Source organism: Cricetulus griseus, chromosome 4 (assembly GCF_003668045.3).
Source record: "Cricetulus griseus strain 17A/GY chromosome 4, alternate assembly CriGri-PICRH-1.0, whole genome shotgun sequence".
Taxonomy (NCBI): domain Eukaryota; kingdom Metazoa; phylum Chordata; class Mammalia; order Rodentia; family Cricetidae; genus Cricetulus; species Cricetulus griseus.
Window position 1 is genome coordinate 150,847,653 of NC_048597.1, and position 23,409 is coordinate 150,871,061.

Consider the following 23,409-nt stretch of genomic DNA (forward strand, 5'->3'; position numbering starts at 1 on the left):
AAAAAGATAAAATTGAAACAAGGAAAACAATGCAAAGAATCAAGGAAACAAAGAGTTGGTTCTTCCAGAAAATCACGATAGACAAACCCTTACCCAAACTAATCAAAAAGGAGGGAATATCCAAATTATCAAAATCAGGAATGAAAAGGTACACATAACAACAGACACTGAGGAAATCCAAAGAATGGTTAGGTCATACTTTGACAACCTGTACTCTACAAAATTGAAAAATCTAAAAGAAATGGATACTTCTCTGGAGTGGTACCACAAAGTAAAACTAAATCAAGACCAGATAAACATTTTAAGTAGATCTATAAACCTAAGAATTTAGAAGCAGTCATCAAAAGTCTCCTAATCAAAAAAAAAAAAAAAAAAAGAGTCCCAGGGACAGATGATTTCAGTGAAGAATTCTACCAGTACTTCAAAGAAGAGATAATACTTATACTCTTGAAAATGTCCCACACAACAGAAACAGAAGCAAAATTGTAAAAATATTTTTATAAGGCTACAGTTACCCTGATATCCAAACCACACACAGGCTCAACTAAGAAAGAGAATTATAGATCAACTCCCTCATGAACATTAATACAAAAATCATCAATAAAATACTTACAAACAAATCCAAAATCACATCAGAAAAATCATTCACCATAATTAAGTAGGCTTCATTCCAGAGATTCAGGGATGATTCAACATATAAAAATCTGTCATTGTAATCCTCCATACAGATAAACTGAAAGAAAAGAACCCATAGGGTCATCTCATTAGTTGCTGAAAATCTTGCAACAAAATCCAAAACCCCTTCATGATAAAGTTCTTAGAGAGATCAGGGTTACAAAAAATTATCTAAACTGACTGTGGACTGGCAGCAGGAGAACCTTTATAGGACCAAATTAGACCCTCTGAATGTAAGTGACAGTTAATTGTGTGGCTTGGGCAGTCTGTAGGGCCACTGGCAATGAGGCGATGATTTATCGCTAGCACTTGAACTGGCTTTTTGTAGTTTACTCTCTTTGGAGAGATACCTTGCTCAGCCTAGATATAGGAAGGGAAGGGCCTTGGTCCTGCCTTAAAGTGATGTGTCTACCTCATTGACTACCTCTCTGAGAAGTGGATGGGGTGGGGTGGGGCAGGGGAAAGGTGGGAAGAACAGTAGTAGTTAGCAAGGGATTGGGAACTGGAATTGGTATGTTAAATGAGAAAAGATTGTTTTAAAATTAAAAAAAAAGATTTTAAAAGTAAGTAGATTAGGAATCAAGAAGATAAAACATCTACTAGCACATAAATATTATTGAGCATAAAGAAAATCTGGAGTTGGCTAAAAAAGCACTATTACATGTAATTCAGAGTATATCAAGGTAATGTTAGTAATTAACATCACAGGGCAGTTGAAGAAATTTTGGGAAAATCATCAACAAATCCAAATGAGATATCTTTCAGTTATTAGCTGGACCCTTGTTTTTCTTTGACTCAGCAGACGCCATTGTCCATATTTCAAAAAGGACAGCTGTCCCCATTCTGGATCAATTCCAAATTATAAGTAAAATGTCATAATGACAAGAGGCTGATACTGTTAACTCATGTTCATTTGATGCAGTTGCTTATCTGGAACACTTCTTACTTTCTTACTTCTATTGACAGAAGATCTCATTTCTATTTTAAGGCTTAAGTGGACCTATACTCTAAAAGTTGAGAACCATATATTGTGACAGAATGTGTCTTCCAAAATGTGAGAGTAGGAAACATGACACCCAATGCAGCATACTGAAGGAGCTGAACCATTACAGGGAGCATAAGTCATGTGGCAAATTTATTAATGCTGCTATGAGAGCAGGTTAGTGACCATAGGTGTGTGATCCTACTGTGGGGCTGACTTTGGTAATTTTTTTATGTCTTTCATTTGAAATTCTTTGGTCCTTCAGCCTTTTATCATACCACCATTCAGGAAAAGGGATGTCCCTTGATATGGGCTTTTGATCTTAAGCTGCTCAGCCTTCAGAAACTTATGAAAAGATAGATACAATTCTGATCACTATGCATCACCTTCCTATGGTATTCTGTTTCACCAAAATGAACAGACCAAAACACACATCTTTCTAGATCTCTGAATCTGTTCATTTACTGGTTTCATGTGTTTCTTGTCCTTTACAAAGCTGACTTAGGGAATACTTGTCTACTTCACAGAAACCCCATTATCTTTTCTCAATTAAAGTAGATCTAACCATACTTATGGAATTTGACTAATTCCATTGACTAATTTTCCCTGTAGCCCAGTTCCAGCAAGCATGTCTAATTCCTTTGCCTTCTTTTTAGTTCTGCTGTGTTACCTGAGTGTTTGCATAACTTGTGCTTGGTGAAAAATTCCTCAATACCTGCTTTTCGTCAAAAGACTTGGCCTCCATTTTTCAGATACGTCTGAAATAAGAGTGAATTATAACAAAAATCACATAAATGTTTAACAACAATGAATTGTTTTTTTTCTTACCACTACATCGAGATGCAAACAACTGCATATAATTAGCATTTATGATTTCATTGGTTTGGACTTTGTAAATGTCCATCTTACCAGTACCACTGACAGTATAACTGATGTATTTATCACCTCCCCAAGTTTCCATGTAGTAATATGTGTCTTTTGCTTGTCTGTTATTTTATTTTTGTAAGAATAATTGATGTAATATTACCACCAAATGGTTTGAATTACACATTGCCATATTTTACCCTTTCAGAATGAACACTAGATAGAATATCTCTATGAGGATATTCAAATGAAAACTTCATCTGGAATAGCTGATACTGTGACTTCAGTGAAAATGTGTTTTCTGTATCTTTCTCTCACAAGTTTTCAAAATCATTATTGTATTCTCTGGATCACATCATTTTACTGATGCATATAATTCATATATGCATTATCCATGCATTCTTTTTTCTTTCATAACTGACTTATTTGTAAGAGTAAAGTGTCCTCCAGGTTCATCAATATTTTGTCAATCATTTCAATTCCTCTTACAGGGAAAATAAATATGAAGATCCAGAGCTAACAAATATGAATCAATAATTTTTGTATCATTCACTAATTACTATTTACAAGAAAGTATGAATGATATAGCTAAAATAACTAGGTTTTAAAAGATCATTTGTTACACAATATAGTTACAAATTACAGGTGAAAAGAGAGAACAACACATAGTTATATGAATTTGAACATTATCTAATTTTAATGTGTAAGTTCTTAATATGTTATATTTTAGTTCTGCATATTTAATTCTGTTTTGAAACAGCAGTAAATCAATAATTTAGATGATACCAAATAAGAAAATACTATGACATTTATTACAAGTAGTAATGAGTACTTATGTGCTGATAATGATTCAAGTAGATATTGTCAAGATGTTTTATAGACCAGTATTAAAACAAATGTAAAAGTGTTAAACATACAGTTTCCTGTGACTTTCAGGATGGAGAGATAAAGAATACAGATAAGCTTCTATTCAGAATTCTACACTCCACCAGGGCATAGATCAACAAACAAGACACAGGAAAAAAGTAGTTTTTTACAAAGGTACTAAAGGACCACAGCAACTATGATACCAGTTCTTATTCAGAGGATGGTATCAACAAGGTATTTTAGAAAACCTTAAGAAATAAAACATTATCTCTTTTTAGCCCAAGTATTATTACATGGCATTACTGTAATAGAAAAGTACATTGAGTTTACCCACAGATATAAGTCCTAATCTTCCTTTAATCCTTTCCTCCATCTCCAACTTAGCATAAATTTTTGTTGTTGTTAAAGGTAGGGTTTGTGTTTTAGTCTCTAATGTTTAACAAAAATTTTATAAAAATAAAAATCAATACAATGTAGCAACATTAGCCTTGCAAATGAGCACCATATTAAAACCCAAAGTAAAATATTTTTATTATTTAAAATATTTTTTAAATTCAAATATATTTGATTATGTTAATCTCTTCCCCAAAGTCCAGATTCTCTCCTCCTCCCTACCCACCCAAATATAAGGTTTTTTTTTCTTCATAAACGATAGAACTATAAACCTCCCAAAACCAAGAATACAAAATAAAAACATGCTCCCCTTCCCAAATAAAACCACCAAACAGCATCCAAATAAAACTGCACATACAAAGTATCTGGTCATATTATGTTTGTCCAGTACCCCTGAACATGAGTCCTATCCTGGAATTGTTGATATACTCAATTTCACTTTATTGGGGAAAACTGATTTTCCTTCTCCCATTAGGAATGAATAAGTGACAGTTCAGTTTTTAACATTTACCCAAGTGGTTTTTATTCACTCATTCAATGTTTCAATATAACAAAATAAAATGAACTCAGATAAAACAAAAAAAAACTATAAAATCAAAGTAGGACAAGAAACACAAACAAAAGAAAAAGAGCCTATTAGAAGCAAAAATAATCAGACAGCACTTGTTCACACATTTAGGAATCCAATAAGAATATTAAATTGGAAGCCATTGTATATACTCACAGAACCTGGTACATTTCATGCTCATTTTTTGTGCTTTCTATTTTTAAAGTCAGAAACTGCTGAACTATATATTTATTATTATAAGACATAAACAACACTTTCTTTGCTGGGGTCGGACTTGTATCAGTCCCATGCTACAGAGGCTATCTATTCCAGAGTGATGTCTTTGGGACTGCAATTGGAGCCAGCCAAATGGCCACAGGTCTGATCCTGAGTCAGTGAGTTCTGGACCTGGAAACTCTTAGCTACCCAACAGCAATAAAGAGGAGACACAGATATCTTGTCATTTCAAGAGGGCTCTCAGTCCAAGCTGGAGTCTGGAGTTCACAGTTTATTCAAGCATCCTCTGAAATAGCTTTCCCACAGTGGAGGTGACTGCAAAAGACATCTACTATCATGTCTAAAGCTGATATCAAAAAAAAAAAATTCTTTTAATCCTAGAGGCACACCTAAATAGTCTCTAGGCACATAAACAAGCCCTCAGAACAGGTGAGGGCACACCCAGGGCCTAGGTCTGTTGTTATGCAAACTAGGAGACATTCTCCACTGAGGCTAAGCCACCTAGTGGTAATTAGTAGACATCTAAAGACAATGTGAGATTCTAGCTCCTGGGATAGAGTTTGAGGCCTGTATCTGATATACCACAATTGATATTTTTTTCAGGCCTCAACATTTCTTCCATATTAAATTACAGTTGTAGTAATTAATACCATAACTTGTATATATAAATTAAACTTATTCAACAAGCTAAGTTAACAAACAGCTTCAAAATGGCTGTAAACACTCAAATTTTCTGAGTTAAAATTAGTGTACAAAGAAGTGCTTGCTGTGATTTAATATTGTAGGAAATAGGAGAATGCTTAGGGAACCTGGAGAAATCAAAGAATCTGGATATCAATTAATTTCAGTTGACATTACAACAAGAAAATGGGTGAAATCTCACAAGACTAAACCCATAGCAAAAGAACTACAGGAAATATTTTTTTCTGTTGCTGTGAAGAAGCATTATGGAAAACTCAATAATAGAAGTGAGAATTTACTTGGGGGCTTGGCTAGAGTTCCAGAGGTTCAATTCATGCTCAGCATGGTGGAGAAGTAGGCTGCAGGCAGGCATGCATGTCTCTGGGGCAATAGCTGAGAGCTACATCCTGATCCGCACACAGGAATTAAAGAGAGTGAAACTAGAACTGGCATGGCCTTCTGAAACATCAAAGCACATCCCCAGTGACACAGGTCCTCTAACAAGGACACACCTCTTCCAAAAAGATCATGACTCCTAATTGTTCCTAAATTGTCTCTCAACAGGGATCCATATATTCAAATATATGAGCCTATTGTGGCCCTTGTCCTTTAATTCATGATAGCTATGCAGTTCCAACTAGTTAGTCCTGAACACACACACACACACACACACACACACACACACACACACACACACACACACACACACATATATATATATGAGCAATACTGAATGGACTCATCATGTTCTTTGTGTATATGCATAATATATACATATATGTGTACATGATCTATATCATACCTGTGTATATATGTAACAGTAATTAAGGAAAGAGTCAGTAATTTGAAAGTTGCTGGGAAAGAGAACAAGGGAAGTTATAGGCGAGAGAGGGGTTGTTTGGAATAATATGAATACAGATTTTTCATATAAAAAGATCTCAAACCAATTTTAAATTAAAACAAACATTAATAAAAGTGTATTTTCAACCCATTTTAAAAAGGAAGTGAGGATCTTGGAAAGAAAATGGCTCTTAAGAGATAAAATTCCAACATGTCTTATAACAAGGGAACATAGAGCAGAGTAGGGAAGTCTCAGTTATTTTGGAGCTAAGGACTTGATTCTGGACATACCTCTCCTCCCTCTCAGACAGGTCAATGTTGGGTGCTTTTCTTCTCCTTCACACTAGAAGGGAAAATGGCCATGAACATGTGAGAGGCAGAGTATACAGAATTATCTGTTGAGCCACTATTCCTTAAAGCTGTATTTCAAAGTCACTTGTTCTATTAAAGTAAGTCTGTATAAACTTTTTATATGCAGACATAGATAACAAGAGATTGGTTGGGAAAATAATAAGTGAGAGTTATCTCCCTCTCAAGTATCATCCCTCAAGTTTCATCTCTAGGGAAATCAACAGCCAGAATTATTATCTGTTCCCCAGTGGTTTTATGTTTGTAATATAGTTCACTGCCAGGACTCCTAGTTCTTTATAAAGTATAGACAATAAAAGTATGCAAAACAACACTAAAATATTCCTGAAAATTTAAAGATATACACTAAAGGGATTTTCTTTTCTTTTTTTTTAATTTTTTGTTAGTTCAAATTAGGAACAAGCTTATTTCACATGCCAATCCCTTCTCCCTCTCCCTCCCCTTAAACCTACCCCTCCTCCCCTACCCTCCTCCTACCTAGGTCCATCCCCATGCACCCTCCACTCCCCAGGCAGGGTAGGTATGTTTTTTATACCATTTTTATTGATTTTACATCGAGACTACAGTTTCCCCTCCCTCCTCTCCTCCCAGTTCCTAGCACAATTCTCTCCTGTCTTTCTAACCCCAATGCAAAACTTCTCAGTTTCTATCAGAAAAGGGAAGGTCTCCTATGGATATTAACAAAACATGACAACCCTAGTCCTCATACTGGGTTAAAATGTCCAGCTTTAGTATGAGGAGCATAGCCCAGTTTTACAACAGCTGGATATGTCTTTTTTTTTTCAATAACAATAGGAGGCCTGCCCTTTTCTGAACAGGAATGGAGGAGGAGTGGATGGAAGCAGCAGAAGAGAAGTGGTGGGGATCAGGAAGAGAGGAATTAGGGAAACTTCTATTGTAATGTAAAAATAAAATAATAAATTATTAAAATAATGATAAAAAGAAAAGTATGTTTTTATAATTAAGAATGAAGTGTATTATTTTTTAAAGTAATGTGTCAGAGGCTGTGGGTGTTGCAGCAGGTAACAACTAGGGTTCTGATGTCAACCCATCAAAGTAATGATTCTCTGATGGAGAAGAATCCCACCCAGGCATAGCCTGTGGGACTGCTGACTCTGGAAACTGTTCCTCCTGTTTGTAATTTCACATGTGCCAAATAAGCTATGGTGTCTCCGCAATACCTATATTGTAGTGTGTAATCTCTTGTTATGTGTATATATAATCTTATGATAGCAGCTCAGTCTGTCGATGGTCAGGATGATAGCTTCTCATTATGCTGTATAATTTTGATATTTAGGAAATATACTAGGATATACTTCAGAACTAAATCTACTGCCCACAAGGACTATAAAACATGTAAAAGCCTGTTTGGTTTCTCTTACTCATACTACACACAATTAGCTCATTTTTACCTCAGAGAAAGTTCAAACTATGTTTCTGTAAACAGATCATAATTTAAAATGTTTACAGTTATACACAAGGTCAGAATTACAGATGTCTAACCAAGGTTATTAACTCAAAGCAACCTAAAAAATCATGCCAATGCTTTGCTTGCCAAGTCTGGTTGATAAAGACCTAAGTTTCACAGCTTGTCTCACTGGGCACTATGCTCCTGGCCTCTAGTCACAGTCTTATACCTGGAATACTGAAACCTTGCATTACTATGGTAAATGGCTCTGCACCTTATTGTTTATCCAAGGAATGTGCTATGACTAGTGGCATATAATCTTGTAACATTTTTCTTAATACCTCAAGCCTCCTGTAAAAAATATATTTAGGCCAGGTAAGCAAAGAAGCAAGGAAGAATTGGAACAAAGAGTTATGGACACGTGTACATGGTATTCTTAATATTTGTTTACATTGTTGATTATGTGAAATTCTGATATGTCCACTGAAATTTGAATTTGATACTTTTAATAGTAAAATTATCAAACTGTCCCAGCAAATGAGTAATAATAACAGGTACATTAAAATAATCAGTACTACTTCAACTATTTATTTGTGTTTAAATTGAGCACACTGACACCAGTCATAAAACTGGGGAACCATCATTGGACCAAAACAAGCCTTCTGAATGTGGGTGTCAGTTAAGAGGACTGGACAGTCTATGGGACCACTGACAGTGGAACCAGTATTTGTCCCTAGTGCACAAATGGAATTTGGGAGCCCATTTTCCATGGATGGATACTCTCAGCCTAGGTTCTCCCCTGAGTATTATATGACAGATTTTGATGATTCCCCCATATAAGGCCTCACCCTTCCTGGGGAGTGGATTGGAGTGGGATGGAGAAGTCAGTGGGGGTCATGGGAGGATGGGAAGGAGAGAGAACTAGGTATGATATGTAAAATAAGATTGTGTCTAAATTAAATAAAAATGTAATATATAATTAAAAATAAATTTGTTCACATGAATAATTCTCACATTACATCTGACTACATAAATGTTTTTCTTTTAAGCATTTTCCTCAATGCCACAGTGACATCCTTATTCCTCAGGCTGTAGATCACAGGATTTAGCATGGGTACAATAATGGTATAAAACACAGAGGACACTTTCCCTTGGTCCATTGAATTCACTGATGATGGTTGCAAGTACATGAATGCTAAAGATCCAAAGAAGACAGCAACAGCTAAGATGTGGGAACTGCAAGTACCGAAGGCTTTAGACCTGCCCTCAGTGGATTGAATGCGGAGGATGCTGGCAATAATAAAGATGTAGGAAGTAATAATGGTAAGGATTGGGACACAGATGTTAAATGTACCAAAAGCTAGAATCAATAATTCATTGATATATGTATTAGAGTGTGCAAGCTTCAAGAGGGGAAGAAGATCACAGAAATAGTGGTTGATCATATCTAATTTGCAGAACCAAATCCTTGTCATGAAGCCTGTGTGAACTGATGCACAGAACACACCAATAATATACACACCTGAAATCAGGGAAATGTAAATCTGATAGGACATAGTTACATTGTAAAGCAGGGGGTTACAGATGGCAACATAGCGGTCATATGCCATTGCAACTAACATGTAACACTCTGCATTGGCAAAAAAGAGGAAAAAATAGAGCTGAGTCATACATCCAGGATAGGTAATGATGTTCTTCTCTTTCACAAAGCTCACCAGCATTTTAGGGGTAACAACTGTGGACTGACAGAAGTCAATGAAGGACAGACTGCTAAGGAGATAGTACATGGGGGTGTGCAGGTGGGAACTTAGACCAATCAGTGTGATCATGCCCAGATTCCCCACCACGGTGACCACATAGATTCCTATGAAGAGAAGGAAGAGGGGCATCTGGAGTTCTGGCTTTTCTGAGAGCCCAGCCAAGAAGAACTCAGTCACTATGCAGTGGTTTCCTGCTGCCATGTTCTTCATTCAGATCCTGAAGGAATAAAATAATTCTTTGAATGGGTTGTGGTAGTACATACTTTAATCCCAGTACATGGGAGGCAGAAGCAGACAGATCTCTATGAGTTCAAGTCCAGCCAAATTTACAGAGCTAGTTCTAGGATTGCCACAGATATACAATGAAACCCTTTCTTGAAAAAAAATAACACAAACAGAAACAAAATTTTAAGTTATTATCATAATATTACTTTTTTCTTTTTTGTGTATAGCATGTCCCTTATAAATTACTTCAGTCTTGGAATACCTTTGCTCTCTAAATAATTGCCTTAAGTGGATTACCCTAGATAAACAATTTTTTTCTTTTCTCAGTATTTTTAAACATCCCCTTATAAAATTAAGAACTGTTTTCATATAAAATACTACCACTGAGTTTATGCTTTGAAATTTTTTGTGACTTCAAGTCATGGGCTTCAAGGGCTCTGTGTTGATATTTACAGTGAGTTTGAGTAAGCAGAAGGGCCCAAAAATCTCAAGGAGGCAATTACTCCTAAATCAGTGAATTATTACACAAAATCTAATATCTCCAGGGAATCTATAGAGCTATTTTCAGAGATTTCCATTTTTTTCTAATTCTTAAGGTATGTATTAAATTCAAAGTCTTATGTTTCTAAATGTGAAAATTAAATGAAATCTGGAGCAAATATTGCATTAGGTATTGGATACAAGGTACTACTAGGAAAAGGTTTCTGACTTGAGAACCAGTTCTTGAGAGGAAGATTGATTCTAAATTAAAATAAAGATAAATCTTAATTTACTCATCATCTAAATTTATAAGTACAATTCTCGTAAAAGGTTCAGGAATCACCATGGAATAGGGAAAAAAGAATGTAAAGACCAGAGGTGGTGGCTGGCTGCAGGAAAACGGTGTACCTATGCACATGAGAACAGTTGCACATAGGACACACAGTGATTGTGATGCCGTGGACAAGATCTGTGTAAACAAAAGCCAGACCTAATTTCAGAATGGAGAGGAGAGTTCAGCACAAAGACCACCCCAGCTAAGGAGCTATTGGTAATCTGCAATGATTGAAAGAGGATGCATCTTTTTTTTTTTTTTTCTAAAAGTGAAGTGCCAGACAAGGTTGATCATGCTACACTTGGAGACTGCACATTGAAGAGTATTTGGACTGAAAAAATGGCCATGATGGTAAAACATTAACAACAGAAGGACACAATACTGCATAGGAAGGAAAAAGAAAGGGACCTTGGGAGACTTCAGGATGGAGAGTGAATATTATCATGACATGTTGCATGCAATTTTCAAAGAATTAATAAAAAATATTTTAAAACTTAAATGATAAAAACGAGGTAGCAAACCTGCAGTGATTAAATAATTGGCCAATGACTTTATGAAACATGAATGAAATGGAAAGGTGACCCTTTCAGACAAGTATTGTAATGACTTTTAAAAGTTTATGGCAATGCTAAAATGAAGACGATGAGTAGGGACTTGTCAGTGGTGTAAAATGAGAAACCTTGAAACTGCAAAAACCAGCTTGACACCGTAAGTGTGAACTCATGTCTTCTATGTACTTTAATTATGTGCTTTTTAAATTTTTTATCCAGGATAAATGGGAGGAACATTTGTCAGCATAAAGATTTGTTAAAAAATGTTTTGGCTGCTTTATGCATTCATTATTAAAGTTTAAGTAAGGAACAGTCCAAATAATCTATTTACATTTTTATACTGAATAAAATTCTACTCAGCATTTATAAAGGAAAAAATTATACATGAAGGCAACAGCATAGATTTCAAAAGCATGGTATTGTTGAAATTGCCATAAAAATAGAACTTTCAAGCTCTGATAGTACTTTTTAAAATATAGCAATTTAGATGTGTTCCTTCATTTTATGAGAATTTTTAGCAATTGGATAATTTTATTTATTGATATAATTGTGTATATTAGGTTTCTTATTTTTCCTGAGTTGAAATATCAACACATTTGACAATGACACAATGCGTTGAATTTTTGTAATGATTGTGTGTGTTTGTGTGTGTGTGTGTGTGTGTATCAGTGTGTGACTTATTTTAAGTGGTAATTGGTGTTTTCATGCCTTATATCAGCAAGTATAATTGTTTTTGTCAGAATTCACATTCTAGAAGTCATCTAATTTCATTAATCAGTAATAAGCCTATATAGTTACAAGGATTTTCATATATATGAAATATATATAATATATATATATTATATATATATATATATTTGTTTTGTTTTTCTAGACAGGGTTTCTTTGTGTAGCTTTGGAGTCTTTCCTGGCACTCTCTCTATATACCAGGATGGCCTTGAACTCACAGAGATCCACCTGCCTCTGTCTCCCCAGTGCTGGGTTTAAAGGAGTGTGCCACCAACGCCTGGCAAACATATATATAATTTTCTTATATAGGTGGGGTTTTGTTTTTTTGTTTGTTTGTTTGTTTTGTTGTGTTTTTGTTTTTGTTTTGGTTTGGTTTGATTTTGGTTTTTTGAGACAGCGTTTCTCTGTAGCTTTGGAGGCTGTCCTGGAACTAGCTCTTGTAGACCAGGCTGGTCTGGAACTCACAGAGATCTGCCTGAGTCGTCCTCTCAAGTGGGGGGATTAAAGGCATGCACAACCACTGCCATATATTTTCTTTATATGATTTTTAGATATGGTTTCCTGCTATTTATTTCTTACTGTGTGTTGAGTCAAGGGCTTACTCTGTAGACCAGGCTGGTTTAGAACTCACGATCCTCTTGCCTAATCACCCTGATTGCTCAGACTTTAGGACTGTGCCACAACACCTGGTGCTACTTAAATTTTTAAGTAAAGCTCCAGCAAGCTTTTTTTAACATTTTTATTTGCTATAAATGTCACCCGAAACTCTATTTAAATATGCCTCTCAATATTTACGTCATATTTACTATAATATTCCCTTGAAGAAAATCTTGTAATTTGTTCATCCTTTCTGTAGTGTGATAACTTTACAAACTTTGTGCTTTCACCAGAATTTTCTTTCCTGAAATGTGTCATAGTTTTATCATATTTACTGAATCTACTCTGATATTATAAAACATTGCATTGCAGAGTTTTTATTTATAACTATATTTAACAGGTTTCTTATTTTCTTTTTGATTAGTTATTTGACTAATCCCTGCAATGTGTTTTCATCATATTCACCCCCTCTGTGAAATCCTTCCAGATCCAGCCCCTTTGTGTCCTTGTTTTTGTTTTTGTTTTTGTTTTTTTTTAGCCATCTTGACAAATGTTTGCTGCTTATGACTTGTCAGGTAAGTGACCTTCCTCAGGAGTATGGTTGAGTTACCAGGGACAATACTCGTAAGGAAAATTGCTCTCCCTCTCTCAGTAGCCATCAATATCCAGTAGTTTCTCAGCTAGAGTGGAAACATTAAACACACCTCACCTCTCCATGCAGAGATTTGGTCTGGATTGAGCTTTCATGGAACTTATGCCTTTTGTCACAATCACTGTGAGTTTATAAGTACAGGTTACCTGTGTGTCTGGAAGTTATGGTCCCTTTGTATTCATCCAAAATCTTGAGTTAGTCATTAACTCTTTTGGAGTTGTTGGCTGGTGAGGTCCCATCAACCCCTACAAAAAGCACAAGTTCTTCTCAATGTTATTAATTATACTCAGGAACTCAGAGGCAAGACTTTGTTGCTGAAGGCACCCTGTGCTTGGGTCACACAGCATGGATATATCAAGATGGTACTGCCCTGCAAGTTTCATTCCTAATGGCTAGTTCATGGTGCTGGAAGCTACTGTGGACACTACTGGAAGAGAAAAGCACTCAACAATCTTAACAAGCTGTGAACCCTGTGAGCTAAATAACATCTGGACTGGTAGGATATTCTCATTGGTGCAACATTGGTATTAACATCATAGTACTATTGAATCATTTTCTGCTCCACATAAATCCCATATCTGACACTTGTGTCTAACCAAGGATTTGTTGCTTTGTAAACTTTTTAAAAATATTAACAAAGCATGCTGAAGATTATACCGCCCCCAAATAATACACTGCCTATTTTACACCAGTATATGTATATATTTCGGTTGTTTATTTCTTTAATGATGGTATTTAGATATTCCACATACACAATGACTTTTGGCTATTATTATACTACCAGTTGAGCAAAGCACACATAGTAATACCTGCACTAAAATTTTTGATTATCTTTTTCTTGAAATTTGAGTCATACCTTTTCTCACTAAGCTATGACATATTTTCCCTTTGCTGCTCTACTCTTTGATGCCTACTCTGTCTTGTATAAATGCATGGCCACAAACTTTATGTTTTCTAGTCTTTGCCTGTAAAACAATTAACACTGTATTTATATTTCATTATTATTTTAAATAATAAAATGTATTTAATTTAAATGTCCAAAAATTTTAAATACAAGTTAAATAGAATATTATAAAGTTAGCACCAAGTATCTAGAAATGTAGCTAATAAAATACAAACTATTCTTAGATACTGGATCCTTTGTGTAGTCCTGGAAGGACTTGAAGAAAATTTTAATAAGAGAAAAACTTACCATAGTAGTGTTTTTTTAATAGTTAACATGTTAAGAAAATCAAATCTCATAGACTTATGGATAAGTTTGGGATCATCCAATAAGTGGATATCATATATAGAGTAAGAACATTTAAGATACACACAGAGCACTGAAAGCAAACTTTGTCTAATTTGGGTCATTTCAGAATTTACAGGAAAAAAATGTATAGCCTGATGTCTCGAATTTCTGTATTTAACATGCACACACACTATTGGCAAGTCCTTTATCTTTTTAAATACTGTATTTATTATTGTTGTTGTATTTGTGTTATATGTGTGCACAGGCATTTCTTTGGCACACATGTAAGACCAGAAAATAACTGTGGAGAACCTGGTTTCTCCTTTCACCATGGAGATTCTGATGATGAAACTTAGGTCATTAGGATTGCATGACAAGCTAATTTACCTTCTGAGTCATTTTGTCTGTCCAGTAAGTGATTTAATTTCTAAGAGAGTAGTGTTTGCAGTTGCTTTTCAATCAGATGTAAAACATATATGAACATGAAATATGAATTAATTTATTTTTCCCAATGCTGTTTATTTATCAGAATGGCCTAAGGTAATTACAGCATTGTTAAAAATTAACTAATCCAAACATGTTTTTAAAGAAAAGCAAACGTTATTTCACTTTTCTGTTTATAGTCTTAGCTTTATCCTCAAGAAAAAGAGTCTCACCAGAACAGCTCCAGTTTAATTTCTAGTTCTTCAGGAGGTCACCTTCACAGTTGCAAATAATTTTCTATTTCCTATTATATTTCAAAACTTAACATTATACCAGCTTTCCACATTCTATATTTAGTAACATTAATTAATTCAATGCCATTACCTCATCTATTGTTTTTGTTTTGGGAAATTAGAGTATATTATAGATAGAATAGTAGCTTATACAACCATCAAAATAGTCCCCAAACTATTTTCATCACTTAATTTTATTTAATATAAATCTCTTAACCCTGTGTCAAACTTTATGAATATAAATCTCTTCAGGTAGCATGTAGAAATCTGAGCTACCCAAAAATAATAATAAAAGTGTAAAACTCTAAAATCTCAAAATAATTGTGCATTTGGGAGCTATTAGATTAAGAAGAATCAGTGTGAATGCCATGCTCAAAGACAGTTTCTAGCATCATTCTCCCCTTTTCAGCCCATGTTCTGCCCACTGTTTCCTTTTCCTCCCCTAGCTCACTGTCTCTTTCACTCCATCTCCCTCTAAATATTACCAAAATATGGAGGAAAAGACAATGATCTCATGTTACTGCAGCAGTAAAAGGTAAAGTGACATCTACTCTGCTTTAAAGAACTCACAAACTGAATCTGCAATAGTAGCATATATTAATTATAGATCAACTTGAAATATATAGTATAATTTACAGATAAAATAAAATGGAGGGGAAAGCAATATAATTGAAAATTGAAATAATTAATGCTGCATCCTTATTGGCTTATTCTAAGTACAGAAATGTACCAATATTCACTGTAATGTTTCATAATAAGCAAAAATTTGATTATATTGCAATCATAATGTTTCTAATGGGAACATGTCTATTCAATTAAAATTATTATGTTAATTATTTTTATGTTTTTATCATTCATAAAATGTTTTCCCTATCTAAATATTCCAATGTCAACTTGTTAAGTAGGGTTTTCTGAATTTTTTTACTTGCTAAACACACTATGGACCCCAGTGAATATTAGAATAAACTAAAAATGCAAAACATGTTATACTTAAGCATAATTGTTTCAAATTACTTACTTAGCCAAACATTTTTTAGTGGGGCTATAAATTTAATAGTGTAAGAAAGAAAGTCTAATCTTACTGAAATTAACTGCTTGAACTACAGTCAGCATAGTAGGAATCACAAAAAAGATGGTTTTATGGAGTCTAACACTACGAAACTTTCCTCTCTGTGTTACACTTGAGCTAGACGTTAGCTATTTCTCATGGTGAGGTGTAGCCAGTATGGCTTTAAAGTGACTACAACTTCAACCATGAAAGTGAAAGAGAAACAGGTAAATGTATTCAAAGACCAAGAAATTCTTTAAAATTTATCTGGGAATATAAAAACTTTGCTTTTGAAAAATATTTCTTCTCTTCTTAGATGAATGATTTGATGCAATCCATATGAAAACATCAAGTCATAAATCCTTACTAGGTCAGGGAAGTCCACCCATCCCTGTATCTGTGCAAAAGGAAATTCACATCGGACATATCATTTGTAAATACGCAGTGGCTAGACTGTGATAATATTCAAGAAAGATATGCAATGCACATTCCAGTTCAAAAGGAAAAGATACAGCGTGTACTAAAGTGCTGAGTTTTGTCCTTTGGGTTCCTGTGGGTTAAGCCTGCTGCTTACCATCAGAAGCACGAGCCCTCTTCTACTCACCCCATTATGCTGTACTGATAATACCATCAAAGTTGGAAGCTCATATATACATGGATGCATGGCCTCGGTGTGGTGAAGCCGATGATAGGTGCCCCTTTAAAGAGGAACATTGACAGCATATAAATCATGCAGAATATACGTTTTCTTAAGTAATGTGGTGATTTCTTGGGACTTTAATATATACTAATGGAAGCAAAAGCAATGACAGCTTAATTTGATGTAAGCTATTTAACTTATTTAATTATACTAATGTTAATTGAAATAAAGAAACTGGAAACTTATTCCTGTTCACAAAATGTGTTCAGTCAGGAAAGCAGGCAGACTATTCATATCTGTCTGCTCAGTTTTCTGATAAATGTTTACATATTTTGAAATCACCTTTAAAAGGAAGGCATCTTGAAAAAAATCTCCAAATCATTACAAATGCCTGAGCTTTCCCCTGAATACTAGAAAATTAACTTCCAAGGATCACATCTTTCTACTGCAGCCACAGCAGAATACAGACAATGGACTAAGTCCTGGCTTTTTATGGTAGGTTATCTAAACCTATGACTTAAATCACACTTAGGGATCAGCACAACCACCTGCTTCTTTTCAAAAGTCATAGCAACAAAATGTACTTGCCTCTTGCCAAATCTGATGTGGATGTCACATGTACATGTAGTCAACATCCTGCAGTCATCTGTGCTGAGAGAACAGAGCCTATGCATCATTCTCAGAGCTATTTTTGAAGTTGATCTAATGATAGTATAACATCCCCCAAGAGCTTCTTAAGCTCTAGAGTTAGCAAAGGTCTCACATTTTACAGTCACCTGAGCAGTTCTTCCTGCTATCTCTGAAGCTGTACCCTGGACCTACAAATGCCAGCTAAATAGCATAACAGCACACTCTCCAAGGATTTCCAGCTCTCAGGGGGCAAACCCTTGAAAGGGAAGCAAATGCCTTTTCCCTGATGCTTAATCTTTTTATATCAACAAAAATTACCCATTTGTCTTAAAGATTCATATATAGAGACCACCTGTATTAAATAAACCCAATATTTTGACAAAGGAAATATGGGTAGAAGTTGAGATTTCCTATAAGCTACTAGACAGTGTGGTTGGTTCCAGTCCACATTCTGATGAGCTGTTCTTAGAAAGCCAGAAAGCATTCTGACTCTTACATATTACTGTGTTGCAAAACTAGAGAATTTAGAATAATAAACCAATTTCCTTTTCACAAAATGTTTACTTTTATATCACAACCAAATCTGTAATTTATGTATTTGACAAGTTCTGCCTTAGCCCCTGAAGTAGGTGGGATTATAGGCATGCATCAGTGGGCCCTGAAGCCTTATTTATTTGTGTGTGGATATGTATGTGTGGAATGAAGGTGTATGTGCATATGCATTCATAAGCATGTGTAAGTCAAAGGAGCAACTCTGCTGTGGTTCCTTAGGTTGTCCACTTTTTTGATGCAAATTCTCTCACTAGCTTGGAACTAGAAGAGTAGGACATATAGTTGGAAAATAGATCTATCAATCTACTTGTATCTACTTCCTTGTGATGTGTGTACAACTGCTAAGGATCATTCTTACTTTTTAAAAATAGATTTCTGAGCTCCAACTGAGATCCTAATGCTTATAAATCAAGCACTCTAGCAAATGAATTATTTTTCAAGCCCTATTTTTAAGTTACTTGTTTTTAGACCTGATTTTATGATTGGGAGATTATGCAATTGACTGTAGGGCTTCATATTGATCTAAATATCATTTCCTAAGAGACAAAAGAACAGCTAAGGCTAACAATCTTGACAAAAGTATCTAGAGTCACCTGGAAAGAGGAAATATCAAAAGATCAGATTGGCTTCTTGCCACGTGTCTGAGGCTTTTTCTTAAATTCTACTTAGATACAACCAAGGCAAACACTTTTGTAATAAAACTTGGCATTTTTCTTTTAAATAATACAACAGCTTAATCAAGCAAAGGAGAACAAAAGCATCCATTAGTTAGAGGTCTCCTTGACTATACCATTTTTTTTTTTTCATTCACAATTGATACTGATTTTACGAATGGCACTTAGCATTAGTCAGGAAATAATTTTCCAACCCATCTTTTCCCATGTCAATAAATGATATAAAAAATGCTACAGTGAAAGAATATAACTTATGAGTCTGAAACTCAGGGAGTTAAGGAAGAATAACACCATAACTCTACATGAAGTACAAAGATGAATATAGAGTTGTAGGTGTTGGGAGTTGTGTGGCCTTGTTTTGAATCAGTGTATTGAGTGTTTGTTCAATGGGTTTCCATTAGGCAAAGCCCGCTGGAGATAGTCTCACTTCACAAGGGCCAGTGAACTTCAAGACAGTGCAGAACACTGCTGGAACTATAAGGCCTGCATGCTGTCTTCTCTCATAATATCAATGATACTCTTGACAGGTTTTAGTATAACTTTATCAATCAAGCATGGATGTGATCATTCCTGGAAACCCCATTTTTTCTCAAATATTTTCCCGTAAAAAAATCTATGGGAATTGATGCTTCTCAGGAAATACCAGTTGTCACTCCAGATCCTGCGAAAAGTTCTGATTCAGTGCTGACAGGACCAGAAGCAATAAAAGTTAATGGGCATGTGAAGAATTGCAAGCTGACTGTATGCAAGCAGCTAATGGCACATCAGCCCTATTTCGGTAAATACACTTTGCTAAGTTTTGAACAATATTTTTGTTCTTGAAAATGTGTGCCTATGTTTATCACCTTTTAGCTATTAAAGACAAAATATACCTGGCTCAATAGTTGGCCTAGCTAGCAAAATGGTAAATCAATGATTTTGGTTTAAAAGGTGTTTTGATAAAGACATATTTGACCTATTTGTTTCTTCTGAAGATTAAAGTTCGAGGGTAGGCAAACATGTTTGTTAGTATGGAAAATCCTGCTTGTTTTTAAAGCATATAGACAGCTCAAGCTATTCCTGACGGCCACTTCTGAGAAACTCATCTGCTGGTCAGACACTACTTCATATCTTTGCACTGATAACCCATCCCAATCTCAGGACCCGAACCTGGACTGCATTGGGACCCAAGCATGTAGGGAAGTGAGGAGTCAAACAACAGTGTAAAGAATGTGGCAGAGATAACCATATAAAAATACATAGTCATCTGTTTCTGTTAATCACTGCCACTGTAGCTTAAGATAATGTAAGCATCATGTGGGTAGGGCTACGATAGATCCTGTTCTTTGTTTACACACACACACTCTCACAGTTATATATGCTCTTCAAATCTCAGAATTGCAAATTAATTCATTCAATTACTTAGCTTATACAAGTCAGAAAATTAATTTTTAATCATTTGGCAATTAATCAAGCCAGGCAAAACATTAAGACAACCAAAGGATATTGAATAAATTTATTTATTCCCAACTTAATGTAAGTGAGGCTTGCCTAACAGAGCTGGATTCATACATGTAAATATAAACAACTGCACAGAGAGCCTCAAAAAATTTTCAGAGGTGTTGTAATTGCTGTCTGGGAAGGAGCACTGGTTAGGACAGAGAGCAGCACTTCTCCATGGCTCTGAAGGTGATAATCCACTTCTACCCATGCTGCATTTCTTCCAAATAAACATGTACTAGCAATAATCTCACATCTACTGTTACTAAGTGCTGCTTGCAAAATATCCTCTCCCAAATTCCGAACATTACATTCTATTGCTAAAGAAAATCATTCTTTGTTAAGACGAAACATCTTTTTTAGTAACCTTTTGAAGGCAACTTTGACGTCTTTATTTCTGAGACTGTAGATTATTGGATTCAACATGGGTACAACAATGGTATAAAACACAGATGACAGTTTTCCTTGGCCAAGGGAGCTGACTGATGATGGCTGAAGGTACATGAAAGCTGTAGAACCAAAGAAGACAGCAACAGCCAAGATATGGGAGCCACAGGTGCTGAAGGCCTTATATCTGCCCCCAGCAGACTGAATGCGGAGGATGCTGACAATAATGAATATGTAAGAGCTAATGATGGTCACAGCTGGTGCAATAATGTTAAATGCACTGAAGGACAGAGCTAGCACTTCATTGATAAAAGTGCTAGAGCAGGAAAGCTCTAGTAATGGAAAAAGATCACAGAAGTAATGGTTTATTATATTAGCCTTACAGATAATTACTCTTACCAGGAAGACAGTGTGAGCCGTGGCACTAAGTAAGCCCATACCATATACCCCAGCGGCCATCCATACACAGACTTGAAAGGACATGGTTACATTGTAACGTAAAGGATTAGAGATAGCCACATAGCGGTCATATGCCATTACAGCCAACATGTGACATTCTCCAACAGCAAAGGCACAGAAGAAGTAGAACTGAGCAATGCACTCTGGGTAGGGGATGACATTCTTCTCAGTGATAAAGTTCACCAGCATTTTGGGAGTAATGACAGTAGACTGACAGCAGTCAATAAAGGACAGACTGCTGAGTAAATAATACATGGGTGTGTGCAGCTGAGAACTAAACAGAATCAAGATGATCATGCCCATGTTTCCCACAACTGTAACCAAATAGACTCCTAGGAAGATGAAGAATAGGGGCAACTGGAGCTCTGGGTTCTCTGTTAACCCAAAAAGGATGAATCCACCCACTACAGTATTATTTAATTCTTCCATTCTTTTTAGAAATTCTATGTGAGAATTAAATTTTATATAGAAGAAAAATTTGAGTATCCATTCTTATCCCTCAATGAATTTGAAACAGAGTTCATGTAAGTTTTATGAATCTTAAATTCTTTGCCATCTTCTTTGTATCTAAGCAATCAGAGATTTTGTAGTCCTGTAGAAAAGAGACATGAAAAGAAATAGCCATATAATCTTTCCATACTTGTGAGTTTTGCCTTTAGAATTATTTTTCTGGTACTTATTTCTTACCCCATGCAAACCATTCTAGCAAATTTAATTAAGTGTTTCAAGACCTATTATTGGCATATCTCTTTTGTTAGGAAATTTTACTTATGTAATATAAACACATTATCCACAAGATATAAATACAGGTTTTTAAATTTTTTCTGACATGATTTTTATTTTGAAACAATCTTTTCTCATTTTACATAACAATCCCAGTTCCCACTCCTTGCCTCCTTCCCCCTGTGCTCCTCAACTTCTCCCTACCTCAACCCATCCACTCCTCAGAGAGAGTAAAGCTTCCTATGGGGAATCAATGAAGTCTGGCATATCTTTCTGAGATATAAATACAGTTAATGATTAAGAAATTGAAATTTTTATACTAAAATTATAAACAATGAAATTGTCTACCATTTCACAATGGTCTACCATAATCGAGACACTTGACTAAGGAAACCAGACCGAAAGTGGACTAAGAAGCCAGTGGATTATAAATCAAGAAGATAAAACATTTTTATTATGGAAATGTAATCAAGCATATAGAAAATCTGAATTGGTTAAAGAAAGCTACTAAATGTCAGGGCAATGTTAGAAAGCAGAAATCACAGGATAGTTGAAGATGTTGTAAGAAACTCACCAACAAACTCAGGTCAACTATCTTATAATTCTTTGTTTGACACTTTTTTTTTGGACCTAGCAGCTGTGATTGCTTACCTCTCACAAAGGACAGCTGTCCCAATTCTGAGCCATATCTAAATCATGAGGATTAACTTTATAATAACAGGTTGATATTGTTAACTCATATTCATTTGAAGCAGTTGCTTATAGGGAAACAGGAGATTTCTTATTTTCCAAAGTACTTTTATTGAAAGTAGATCTCATTTCTATTTTAATGCTTCTCTCTACTATAGTAGACTTTTACTATAAACATTGAGAACCATATAATGTGACAGAATTTGTCTTCCAAATTGGGATTGTTGGAAACTTGACACCTGATACTGTCTACTGAAGAAGACAAAACATTATAGTGAGAATAGGTTATGTGGCAAACTGACTTGTTAATTACCTAATGTGGGGCTGACTTTGGTCCCTTCTTTATACCATTATTTGAACTTCTTTGGTCCTTCAGACTTTACTGTATCACCATCCTACAAAAAGGACCTTTACTTGATAGGGAATTTTGGTCTCTAGCGTCTCAACTTTCAGAAACTTATGACAAATACAGTTCTGGTCACTATACATTACCTTTCTGTAGTATTCTGTTATACTAAAATGAACACACCAAGATACATGCCTTTCTATATCTATGAGCCTATTCATTGGCTTGTTTTACTATTTCCTTTGTCCTTTGCAAAGATGCTCCAAGAAACAGTAGTCTCCATCACAAGAGCCCCATTATTTGTTTATAAATTATGGTAGCTCTAAACATGATTGTGGATTTTGACCAATTTCATTTGTCTAACTTTCCTTGTGTCCAAGTTCTAGAAAGCATGTTTAATTCCGTGACCTTCTTACAGCTCTGCTTGTATCACATTAATGTTTGTATGCTTTTTTCCTTGTTGTGAAATTTCTCCATACTTGCTTTTATCAATTATCTTAAGTTTCCATTGTCATATGCATCTTCTGAATGAATCATAGGCAAAATAACAAAAATGTTTAATGACAAAGAGTTGTTTCATTACCAGTAAACTGAGATGCAAGGAACCACCTATATAACATATGATTTCATAGGTTTATACTTT

General features: G+C 35.1%; 2 protein-coding genes across 2 annotated transcripts; both read right to left on the reverse strand.

The window, feature by feature from the left end:
• Nucleotides 1-8,888: 8,888 nt before the first annotated feature.
• On the reverse strand, nucleotides 8,889-9,833 carry LOC100773260 (olfactory receptor 1537). Its single transcript, XM_027412271.1, has one exon. It carries the CDS (start codon nucleotides 9,831-9,833, stop codon nucleotides 8,889-8,891), a length of 945 nt encoding a protein of 314 aa, XP_027268072.1.
• Nucleotides 9,834-20,491: 10,658 nt separating this feature from the next.
• Nucleotides 20,492-21,436, reverse strand: LOC100772967 (olfactory receptor 150). Its single transcript, XM_027412273.1, has one exon. It carries the CDS (start codon nucleotides 21,434-21,436, stop codon nucleotides 20,492-20,494), a length of 945 nt encoding a protein of 314 aa, XP_027268074.1.
• Nucleotides 21,437-23,409: the final 1,973 nt, after the last annotated feature.

Coding starts and splice junctions, on each gene's coding strand:
- LOC100772967 (XM_027412273.1), bottom strand. CDS start 21,436: ATGGAAGAATTAAATAATACTGTAGTGGGTGGATTCATCCTTTTTGGG.
- LOC100773260 (XM_027412271.1), bottom strand. CDS start 9,833: ATGAAGAACATGGCAGCAGGAAACCACTGCATAGTGACTGAGTTCTTC.